Source organism: Antechinus flavipes, chromosome 4 (genome assembly GCF_016432865.1).
Source record: "Antechinus flavipes isolate AdamAnt ecotype Samford, QLD, Australia chromosome 4, AdamAnt_v2, whole genome shotgun sequence".
Taxonomy (NCBI): Eukaryota; Metazoa; Chordata; class Mammalia; order Dasyuromorphia; family Dasyuridae; genus Antechinus; species Antechinus flavipes.
Window position 1 is genome coordinate 429,626,481 of NC_067401.1, and position 12,424 is coordinate 429,638,904.

General features: G+C 37.9%; 1 protein-coding gene across 1 annotated transcript in view; it reads right to left on the reverse strand.

Annotated features, from left to right (window-relative positions):
- Positions 1-594: 594 nt before the first annotated feature.
- MAEL (maelstrom spermatogenic transposon silencer) overlaps positions 595-12,424 on the reverse strand; it is a 29,725-nt gene continuing 17,895 nt past the window's right edge. Inside the window, exons 9-12 of the mRNA XM_051999033.1 lie at positions 8,845-8,907; positions 5,284-5,416; positions 4,386-4,455; positions 595-3,069 (exon numbers count right to left, since the gene is read on the reverse strand). Coding sequence (XP_051854993.1) covers positions 2,882-3,069; positions 4,386-4,455; positions 5,284-5,416; positions 8,845-8,907 — 454 coding nt within the window. The 3' untranslated portion in view covers positions 595-2,881. The remainder of the gene's footprint in view (positions 3,070-4,385; positions 4,456-5,283; positions 5,417-8,844; positions 8,908-12,424) is intronic.

Genomic DNA, 12,424 nt, shown 5'->3' on the forward strand with positions numbered 1-12,424 from the left:
ACCTATTATCCTCAGTTTCCTCATCTATAAATGGGGTAAATGGTAATAGCTACTTTCAAGAGCATTGTCAATTTAAGCTGTTAATACTGTGTACATTAATTGCCAGTATGCAACAGATCTATAATTTTGTAGGTATGAGAATGTCCTCAATTCAGATGAGTGTCATGTAAATGTCATTTGCCACAATCACTGAGACAAACTTGGGTGATGCAGAAATTAAATGACAGAGGACTTCCTGAGGTATCCAAATGGTAAGTGAATGGCTTTGGGTTATTCTGCTATTAAGTATCAAAAGTAACAACAGAACCAGATGTTCTTGAATCTAACCCAGTGTTTTACCTACTAGGTAATGCTGCTTCTACCTAGACTATAAAATCACAGATAAACCAAAAATGTGTGTGTACATACATATATATAATAGAGTATAAGCTAAAACATTAGTTTTTATTCTAGACAGTGGCCTGGCTTAAATTTTTTTCCCTAAATAGTAAGCTAATTACAAGCTACAATGTAATTCCAACCTTAATCACAGAACACTGATTAAAAACAAAACAAAACAAAGCCCACAATACTCACATTCGTTTTAGCATAAGGTCTTTTGTATTTTAAACAAACTTTATTATCCAGAACCATCTAGGAAATAAGGTATTACACATAAGTAATTTTAAGTACCAAAACTAGTTTTATTTTGATGGAAATTACATAATGCCCTGCCCTTTTTAAGCAGGGCGGAAAAAACATAATTTGACCTATTCAGATGCATCTGGCTCATTATAACCATTAATTACTATACTGTGCTACATGCAATATAATAATTTCCTCAGAGGCTATTGAGGGGATTGTCCCTCTCTGCAGGGTGCCAGTGTACCTACTGAAAGGTAAGTAGAAAGAAGTGTAAAAAAGTCAAGGTGGGGGTCTACTACCTGCTTATTGGCAAAAAAATTGAAGAACCAAACTGGTCTGAACCACATATGAAGAATAAAATAGCTTGGAGGTGGCACTCACTGAGTAAATCACATGAGCTTTGGCACATAATCTTTTTGATGTTTACTTTATTACCTGGAGGTTCTTGTTTCTTAACATTAACTCTTAGTACTATATAGAGATGCTGGTAGTTTTTGTCTCTTCTATCTTGCTATTTTTCAAAAACTATTTGTTTCTAAGTAGGGCATCATGTCACTTGCGAATAAGGATAATTTTGTCTTCTTTCAAATATTTGTATAGTTAATTTTGTTCTAATCATTTCTAAAGCTATGTTGATTAAGAGTAAGGTGTGTGGGAATACTTGTTTTACACCCTTGTTTGTACTGGGAATTCCATTTCAAATAATGCTAACATAACTTTTAGATAAAGTTGACTTTAGACTATTTTAACCTACAATTTTAATTTAACCTAAATTTTTAAAGATGCATTTTCCTGATACTTTAAGAATAGTATCTTCCCACAGAAACTCTCTATTTCACTATGTGGAAAGGCTAGGAATTCACTGAGAGAAAAAAATGTTTTCCCTGAGCTTCATGTGTTAAATGGCTTACATAGTTATGCATCAGAAGTAGAACTGGTTTTATCAATGGAAATAACACCAGAGATGAATATTATTCTCTTTGCTGTGGCTCTCCCCAGGATCCCTCAGCTTTTCCATTTGACTTTCAGTCCAAACTTCTTAAGTGTGTTATTTCCCTCTATTGGAATATAAGCTTCTTAAAAGCAAAGCTTATTTTTTTATTTGTATCTCATTATTAGCACAACAGTAAGCATTTAATAATTTAATACTTTTTTTCCATTCACTCATCCACCATACTTGACTGCTGTCCCATTTATGTGAGAAAAAAGGTGATCCTTAGAAGCAAGAGAATATCTGGATCATCTGACTTCTCAGTCTACTGTAACCTAAAGATTGTAGAATAGCAGGTTTAGAAAATGGTTGCAAGAACATCATCTGTAACTCTTTTCCCAAGGCACAGACTATAAAAATGGGAGGAATATCATTTCCTCTGTTTTCATAAAATTTTGGTACCCAGGGGCGAATTTAAATTACAGGGTCCTTCAGAATTTTGTCTCAAGTGATCCTCTCTGATCTATAGCCCATACCATGCAGAACGCTTCAGAAATTCAAGGCCCAGTTCTGACTCTCGTATGCATTAACTATGCTTGTTACCTGGACCACAAACTGAGGCATAGAGACCCCCCACTAATCTGCCATGGGCTCAAAAAAAAAAAAAAACCAAGGTGTGAATATATGCAAAAAGGACACTATTTTCAGAAGACTTCAAAAGGCATAAAAATCTTAGTTTGTCTATGAACAAAATGTTCCATTCTAATAATAAATCTTCTCTGCATTGCCAAAGTTCGCATCTTAAAGACTCAAGTGCCAGCATTTCCTCTGTGAGGACCCGTCCTGGATATTCACAATGAGAAGGGGATGCCAAGAGCCTACTGAGAGCTATGGCTTCACATGTTTAAAGGGGAAAAGAGAACATTAACACTGTTTTCACTTCCATGATAAGACAGGCATCTATTTATTCTAATGGCACAGGCAAAAGCATATTTATAAAGTTGTCCCCAAATCCACGTCCTTTCTTCTTAAAACAACAGATCTGGCTTGTGTTTGCTCTCTTATACACCACATCAAACTTTAATACTATTCCCACTATACATTCAGAAAATAAAATGCTCTAGTATTAATAATAAAACAAACAAAGCTGTCAATTCCTTCCCAAATTACAAACAAGTTTTAATTTAAGAACAGGATTTCTTTCCAAATTAAAGTTTCTCCAGTGGGAAGAAAAATCAATGTGAAGATTTGTTTGCTCAAGTGTACTGATTATGGAAGGGGCTTAGGGCCTGCTGCTTCTTGCAGAAACTGAAAAAGATCCTATTTTTAGGATAAGGAGGAGAAAGATTTGCACTCCTCCTTTTGGGGCACATAAGGAGCGAGTGGAGTCTCACAGTTTGGGAGCTTCTGAAAGTTGCCAGAGGAATTGGAGATGCTCTCCAGCAGACGGGTGATCCCTCTTCCCCGAACATTGCTTGTTTTGCCAGTGGTTTTCACCCCAGATGGATAGTCACCTAGGAGAACGAAAACACAAGGAGAAAAAAAATCAAACAACTCTATTCTTTGACTAGAGAAGGATTTCTCTTCTGATGAGCTGCCTCTTTGTCCCTTAAAATAACTACAAATGGTGAGGGTAAATGGAGGAGCCTCTGGAGCCAGTCACAAAATGAAGGAGAACAGCAGAGGAGATTCCCAACTCTGAGTATCCTGCTCTCTTGGAATTGAATAGTAATTCCAATCTGGGATACAAAGGTGGTCAAGCAATTCTACTATGCCAGTTTTGTTCAATGTTGCCTGAAATTTAATAATGGTCAGGTAATGCTTTAGTGTCTCTAGGTTCTAGTGGGAAAGCTTTAGATTGTTTATGAAATATGATACATCATTATTATATCCAAATTGTGACTGCTAAAAGCACCAAGGGCTCTCAAAGAACTGTTAGGCCATTCATTTTAGAACTACTACTTGGGCAAGACTTCAAGGAGAAGGCAACTCCTGAGCTGATCTGAAGAAAGCTAAAAACATGGAGAGTTAAGGGTCACGAATGGAAGCTGGTGCAAAAGAACAGAGAGATAGGAGATGGCCTGGTCTGACTGGATAACGGGGTTCAGAAATGCAAGAAAAGAGTAACTGTGAAAAGGCAGGTGGGAACCCACTCATGAAGAGCTTCAAACGTCACACAGAGTAGTTTGTGCCCCGAATCTCGATGTAAGGAGAGTAGCATGGTCAGCCCCAAGCTTTAGATTTCTATGGGGAGAATGATTTGTCAAAAGGAGAGACCAGGGCAGGGAGAACAACAGGCAGCACACTCACACAGACTAGAGGCAAGAAGGGAAGTGTAATGTGTAAGGGAAGATAAGGGGACAGGTAGAAGATGTGGCTGGGAAGCCACTTGCTGGGAAGAGGGAGAAAACTAACAGAAACTGACAAGGTAGGACCAAGGATGGAGTTCTGTGGAGAGAAGGAGAGATGAGTTGTTTGGAGAGATGCTGCATTCGAGATGCCCATGGAACATGCAGCTGACCATGTCTCACAGCCAATCTGTGATATAGGATTGGAGCTCGAGAATAGGTCTAGATATAGAGATCTTATGTCCAGACTGTCTAGTGTACTATCAAAATCACCAAATTAGATATTTTTGAAAAGGAAAAAAATCTTAACATCATTCTCTAATTTAAAAAGTCCCCTTCCAAACTGGAGAACACGTTCTATATTTGGGACTGACCAATTAAGATGGACTTCTTGTGACTGAGATCTAAAAAACTGGAGGCAAACATGTAATCTCATTACCAAGGCCCCTTCCATCGTCCCCTCCATAATGTAAATTACTTACAAGTGGATGTGTTGGATCTTTGTTCTTGATGAGAAGAGTTTGAAAAAGGAGGACTATCAACTCTTAGTTTCTATAAGACAGAAGAATGGGATTACTGATTTGTTCTTGGAGAGGGGAGGAAGTAAGCAATCAGGCTGAGGTTTTTTTTTTTTAACTTATTAATTGCTAAATAGCATTTGGTCTGTTCATGATAACATGACTGAGTACTGGGTAAAATCCCCCAAAATGCTTCAGCATCCCAGATCTCTTTATCAGCATATAACTTTTATCTACAAGCAGCTCATAAGCAAATCTGGTTGTGGTAAATGTATATAACAAAATATTTAAATTTCAAATTATTTCCATTTATGGACTTTGAATTAAATTCAGATTCTAATCCAGCAGAGAATTCCTCTGCTTAGACTCATACTTTGCAACAGTCTCAAATACCCATTAGTAGCATGAAATGGGTTGTAAGGAAGGAAAATAGACAAGTTAAATTCTTTACATCAATGCTCACCCGCAATGCTCTTTTTTTTTTTTTTATCAGTGTGGCATTACTTTAAATGTACCACAAGAACATTGTGAAGAACCATATTTAGACAAAATGAAATACCCACTGGAATCCTAAACATTTATAGATTGCTTATACCTCTAGTTCTTTTTGGAAAAGGAAAATATAATTGAATGTATATTTTGATTTGAAAAACCAGATTAAAAGAAGGGATGAGGGATGGCAGAAGAGTCTATAAAAAAGACATATGACCTCTAAAAGATCAAGTTCTTACATCTAGAAAAAACATTTAAGAGAAAAGAAAAAGCTCTAATCAGAACTTCAGAGCTGAAAATCAAGTCTAGATGACTAATTGTCTTTTAGAGGTGTTTTGATTCCTCTCTATGAGTTTTATAACACACTTACCTGGAAACGTCCTGCATCCAGTACCACCATTTTGGGATTTACACTGTTACTGGCTTCATAATCCTGCAGTGGTACATGAGCTTCTGTGAGTGGAATTCCAAAAAGAGTACCTAGGGAATTACTGATGCAATATCTTTAAAAGAAAAAAAGTCCAATGTTAGAAAATCACCATTTATATCAATTCTCTCAAAATTCATTCTCTTTAAAAATATGAAAACTGAGCATGTAGACCCTAGATTTGTGAGAAAAGAGACTTCAAGAAATTCAGAAAAAAGATAAGTAGTACTCCATGGCCTAAATTTACAAGAAATGAACTGTTCCAAGATGGGTGGAATACAAAATCACCAAGTTGTAACAACAAAAACACAAAGAATTCTGATGAGGGAAAAAAGGGTTTAAAGATACCACATGGAGGTACTGAGAACTCACCAACTCAGGCTTTTAAAAGATACTGTAGAAAATAAAGGATGAGAGAAAACGGGCTAAATGCAAAAAAACTTTTTTAAAAGAATGTATCATAAGAACACTAAAGCTCAGAACCAGCTGAAACTGCAAATGTAGAACTCAAATGAAACAGGATCATTACACAAGGTGGAAAGGATAGTCAAAAACCATAACAGGAAGTAGGACTCTCTCCCGCCCACCCCTTCGACAAGGAAAATATTCACCCTGAAAAGGCTAGCTCAAAAATGATCAAAAGGGAATTAAAACCCAAGATAAATGAGTTAAGAGAGCATGTTGCTATCACTGATGAGTCCCAGTCATCAAATATACTTAAACCCAGTATACTGAGAGTGGGAGAATACAATGTAGATGTATTTGATAAACCACTATCTATAATTTTGGAAATATATGTGAAAAGAAGAGGTATTACAAAATGGCCCTGGTTTTAAAAAAATAGATGGATTCTCCCAAAATATTAACTCCTGGAAATATGCTACATATACTGCTCACTTTCACTGTCTCTGTCTCTTTCTCTCTATATATATAGGCTAAAATGAGATAATGTGAAAGATCAGTATATGGATCAATATGGTTTGACTGTAGAATAAAGTGTAAGAAAACTGAAAAGGTAAAAAGTTGGGTAGTGAAAAGGTTTAAACATCAAAGATCATTTTATATTTTATCTTGAAGGCAAAAAGGGCCAAAGGAGTTTCTTGAGGCGTGTGATCGCTTTGGCAGCTGAGGAGAGGAAGACTAAGCAGAAGGCTCTTGCAATAGTCCAAGTGATGGGACCCACACAAGAGTGGCAGCTATAAAAGAGAAAGGGACACAGGTGGGAAACAGTATGAGGGTGGAAACAAGAAAGAATAGATCAAATATGTGTGATGTGAGGAGCTGAGAATGACAGAGGCAGTAAACACAGAGGACTGGGAGGATGGCAGGACCCTCCAAAGTCATAGTAAAGTTCAGATAAAGTGAAGATATGGGAAAAAGGGGATAAGGCTGGAGGTTAGATTTCAGTAAGTGAAGAACAAGAAGAAAGGAACAGAAGCTCCAATTACAGGGGGTTTTCCAAAGAATGATAGGTCGCAAGAACAGTCAGATGAAGTGAGAATTTGTATTTTTTCTAAGTTGGCAAAGAAAATAGGGGTATATGTGTTGGCAATGGAAGAGGAATCCACAGACCAGCAAAGATGGAACACTAAAGAAAGGGCAATGATAACAGGTGCAATCTTTTGGAGAAGACAGGGAGATAAAGCAAGGGTGTATGCAGAGGGGTCTGCCTAGCAAGAAAAGCTATTTTTTAATGCAAGACAAGGAAGAAAACAGGAAAGCTGTGTGAATAATATGAGATAAGAAAGGGAGCACAGTCCTCAATTGTTTCAAATTAGTATGACAAGTCTTCAGTGGTGAGGGAGTCAAGGAAAGATGCTGTAAGATGGAGGAGGGATAGGAGAGCAGCTTTCAGATATGATTATGTTGAAAAGGAATTAGGCTAATTTTTCTTACTCTCAAAGAACAAAAAGCAGAGACAGCAGGCTAAAATCAGAGAGAAAGATTTCATATATAACAAATATTAAAATGATAATAAAATAATGCTTCGCGGATAGACTGAGGCTGCCTTCAAAGGCCCATCACCATCTTCCAAGAGAAGGCTGGACAGACACATGTTGGGATGACACTGGAGAGATTCCAACAGATGGCCTCTTTTGGGGGAAGAACAGGTCTCCCAGTCTTGGGCTAGAAACACAAAGGCTTGTCAGGGGCCTAGTTCCACTTCTGAAAGACACAAAAGCTTTGAGCGGCTTTGTTGTCACCCTGTTTGCCCAGTGTCTGGGGTCATCACATCGACCCCAGACTCAAGTGTGGACCGGAACTGGCTTTCCCTTAAGGCAAAAGTCCGGAGCTCAAGCCATTCCCCAGCTTCAATCTTCCCATCAAAAGAGACAACAGGAATGTAACCACCATGCTCAGCTCCATATTCTAACTAAAAGTAAACATCTCAAAAATAAAATAAAAATATCACATAGCAACTTCAAAAGGTAGGAATCTTAAGAAACCTGAATATTAAAAGGCTATATATTCCTAGATTTATATATAGAAAACATACCACAGTATGTAAGATAGTATTATAATAACCTCTAAGGAGATATCAATTCTATAATGCTGGTGTTTTATTGTATATAGCAATGTGCAAATGAACCTGTTCAATGGTAAAGGGGAAGCCTCTACCCAGAACAGTTTCAATGAGAAAGCTGTTTTCAAATGAGGAAAAAAAAGCTTCTGAAAAGCATTTCAAAGTGAAATGTGTAAGATCTGGTTCAAATTGTTAGTCAGGTAACTTTAAAAAATTAAATTTTCTAGGAATGAAAAGTTAGTATAACAGTATAAACATTAAAGAGACTTCTTCCTTAAGATCTGAAGCAAAATTCATGAAAACTTGAGTCAGTTGGCTCAGTAACAGTGGTGCAGGAAAGACACAGTGTAGCAAAGATGGTATATCCTGTCCACAGCCAGAGGCACCATCAGCTAAACCACCCAGCTAAAATAGGACACATGCTCATCAGAGTTATCCACACCCTGCTGATTCCTATGATCTGCTAATATGAGGCCTTTGAATTCCCTCCAATAACTAAAAGATGCTCTCCCTTCACCAAGATGACCCTAAAAGCCAAAGCACCATGTGACTTCTAGATGCTATGCACATAAAAACAGAAAAGAATTTGAGAACAAATTTGTGCAAAAACCTTCAGAAGAAATTACATTCCTTTTTGAAAATCTCCAAATTCCTAAAACAGCTTTCAGAGAGAGAATCCTTCAGAAAACAAGATCCTGTCCTCTCCTTACCCTACACAGTGAAGAAGACTTAGTAAACTGCAGGCTTTCCCATATATTTTGTCAAGATTGCCAGGGTCTGGGGCAAGCAAGGGAGAGAGAAAAATACAAGTAAGTGAGAGTAGCTAATGAGCAGCAGGAACAAAAAGCAGCCCTGGTGGTTAGCAAAGGCTTAAGACTGTTCAACTCTCCAGAATGCTAGCAAGAGGCAGCTTAAGAAAAGACCCTATAATTTAGGACAAAAACATACCCAGGACAGCCCCTCCCAAATTCTGCACTTACGCAATCTTCTTGCAGACAGCCAAAGCACAAAACAGAATGTCATTTTTTTCATGCCACTTGCACCTGTACGAGAAAGAAAAAAAGTTTTAAGTCACTTGTCTGACAGTGGTTTTTTTTTATGCACAGCCTATGAGCAATGCTTCTTATTGATCTAGCTGAAAAAGAAATGTTTTTGTTACCTACATAAAAATGTTGAGACTTTCCATTTTTCATATCTTAACTCAAACTACCTCTCCATCTGCACATGCGCAAGTCTATGTTGCTATGAGAACACTACATACACTATACAGCATTATATTCTGTCTTGAAAAGGATAACTTAGCCACCGCACATTAAAGAAGAGCACCAATCCTTCCATTTTGTAGGTCAGCAAACAGACCTGTACAGGAAGAGTGACTTCTTCAAGACAAGCCATTCAACAAATATTATTCAGCACTTACTATATGCCACAATGTGTTTAATTAAAAATAGAGGATATAGTGAAAGGCAGAAGATAATCCCTGCTCTCAAAGGAGCTTGGCCAGTGAGGGATATAACATGCAAACAACCACATACAAACCAGTTCTATGGTGGCTAGGCTGGAAAGAACTAGAAAAGAAAAAGCATCAAAATGAGCAACTGGCAAAGGCTTCCTGTGGAAACAGCGTTTTGGTCAGGACCTGAAGGAAGGCTGAAAAGCCAAGGACTAGAGAAAAGGAGGGAGAGCATTGCAGAAGTGGGGGAAGGGAGTGAAAACAGCAAAGTGGGATGGGTGGGGAGGGAGGAAGGGAGAGACACACACACACACAGAGACACAGAGACAGACACAGAGAGGAGAGGGAAAAGACTAGAAAGGTAGAAGAGGACTAGGTTATGAGTATCTTTAAACACTAGAGGTTATACAATGCAATTTTCCAAATACAAACCAGCCTTTCTTGCCCTTTTTTTGAATGCTGGACCCAGATCACTGTCCAATAGTAATATCTGTCCAAGATATACATACCAATGGACACTCTCAATTGACAACTCAACTATATATCACTAGGCTCAAAATCTTTTTCTTCAATAATTCTATTTTATTTTATTCTCCTTTCCCCACTCCACACCCATTGAAAAGACAAGAATATAAAATATGTAGTCATGAAAAATAAAATCCCTGCATTAAGCATGGTCACAAAAAGAATATCCAATTTTCAACATGTTTTTGCTACACTCCTATATTCCCATCTTTGCAATGAAGTCATAAAAATAAAAGTATATGTCATGTCCTCTGGTATATTATCATGGCATTGAGGGGACCCAGAGCCTATGGCTACTAACTATGATCGCTAACAAATCCAATTGTATGCTTGTACAGTCCTGTATGGTCTCAGCCTATTTTCAAGGAGCAACCCAAACTTGGAGGCTCATCACCATCTGACACCAATGACGCATGTAGAAGTCAATACAATTTGCAGCTTATTATGTTACATGCATAGGAACTGAGATCTGATGAGAGAATTTACTTGTGGCACATCACTCAAGGAAAGCTTCAGAGGGAGGCACTTGAAGCTGAATCTTAAAGAACATGATTTCATTGAATGGATGCCCATCAGTTGGAGAATGGCTGGGTAAATTGTGGTATATGAATGTTATGGAATATTATTGCTCTGTAAGGAATGACCAGCAGGATGAATACAGAGAGGCTTGGAGAGACCTACATGGACTGATGCTAAATGAGATGAGCAGAACCAGGAGATCATTATACACTTCGACAACGATATTGTATGAGGACATATTCTGATGGAAGTGGATTTCTTTGACAAAGAGACCTAACTGAGTTTCAATTGATAAATGATGGACAGAAGCAGCTACACCCAAAGAAAGAACACTGGGAAACGAATGTGAACTATCTGCATTTTTGTTTTTCTTCCCGGGTTATTTTTACCTTCTGAATCCAATTCTCCCTGTGCAACAAGAGAACTGTTCGGTTCTCCAAACATATATTGTAGCTAGGATATACTGTAACATATCTAACATATATAAGACTGCTTGCCATCTGGGGAGGGGGTGGAAGGAGGGAGGGAAAAAATCGGAACAGAAACGAGTGCAAGGGATAATATTGTAAAAAAAATTACCCTGACATGGATTCTGTCAATATAAAGTAATTATTAAATAAAATAAAATAAAATATTAAAAAAAAAGAACATGATTTCAACAGCAGAGAGGAGATAAAGAGTAATGTCTGCAAATGGAGTATGTATTCTGATATTGATGAGTAGTCCAGTTTGGAAGGATTGTAGTTCCTAAGAGGGCGAAGGCTAGAAAAGCAGATCAAATCCCAACTATGGGGAGTGTTGAACTCTAGACAAGGTGACATTTTCTAAAATGGGAATGGGGAGTCTCTGAAGTTTGTCTGAATAGAAGAGCAACAGGATCAGGAATACACATGAGGAAGAATAACCTGGCAGCTGGGAAAGAGATTAGGGAATTGAAACCAGACTCAGGGAGATGCTCAGAGTCTGATGGGCCTGTACAAAAGACCTCCTGCAGAGATAGGACTGGTGGGACTGTGCATCTGATTAGATACAAGGAAGAAGAGTGAAAGAGGAAGAGGAATTATCTTCTCCGAAACAAAAACTTAAGAATGAAGCAAAATTTAATATTTGTATATTCTATGCCACATCAAAAACCAGGATGGATCATCAGTGATTGGTCTAATCTCCACCCCACAGAAACCCATACCAGCAAAAAAAAATCAACTAAAATGCCAAACTAAGGATGAGAGGCTGCTTCAAAGGAAAACCCATCCTATGTGCACACCACTTAAGAGTTTTTACTCTACCCTAGTCCTTCAGCTGAAGCCAGCCTGTCAATCTAAAGGAAGGTAATTCGTCACAATTCGGCTCACTCACTTGGGTTAGATGCTGCTAACTTCCTTCTACAATGGAGAGAAGATTGAAACCATTTAGTTTTAAGTTTTTCAGTCCCAAACCCCAAGTTTCTCAATTGTCAATATTATCCCCAGCTCCTTTCCTTCAGTTACTGACAAGAAAGATCTCTAATACTAAGGACAATTGCTCCACTAACCAGACATCCCTTCACTTTCATTAGCTTTTCCTGTAGCGTACTAACAGTCAGGTCTTCCCAAGCCTAAAAATTCTCTTTAATTCTTCAAGCCTTATTATATATTTGTTATCCCATCTTTCTAAAATATTTTGTAATAACATGAGAAAGGGGTATATTTGTTATCCCATCTTTCTAAAATATTTTGTAATAACGTGAAAAAGGGGTATATATGTCAAAGGCTTCTCTCAACTCCTTACCACTGTAATTTTACCACCACCATTCTCAGGTTACCAAATGGCCTTTAATGGGGTAAATCCAAAAGTATTTTCTCAGGGTTCATCTGTTTAACCTCTCCATCTTGCAACACTGTTGACCATCTCATGCCACAAGACATTTACTTCCAACTTGGCTTTAGAACACCAGTCTCCTCCTCTTCCCCCTTTATCAATCTCATCTGCTCCACTAGCTTTGTCTACCACTCATGTGCAGAAGACTCCTAATTATCTCTAGTCCTCATCTCCAAGTTCTAGACACTTAAGCCCAATTGCCTCTC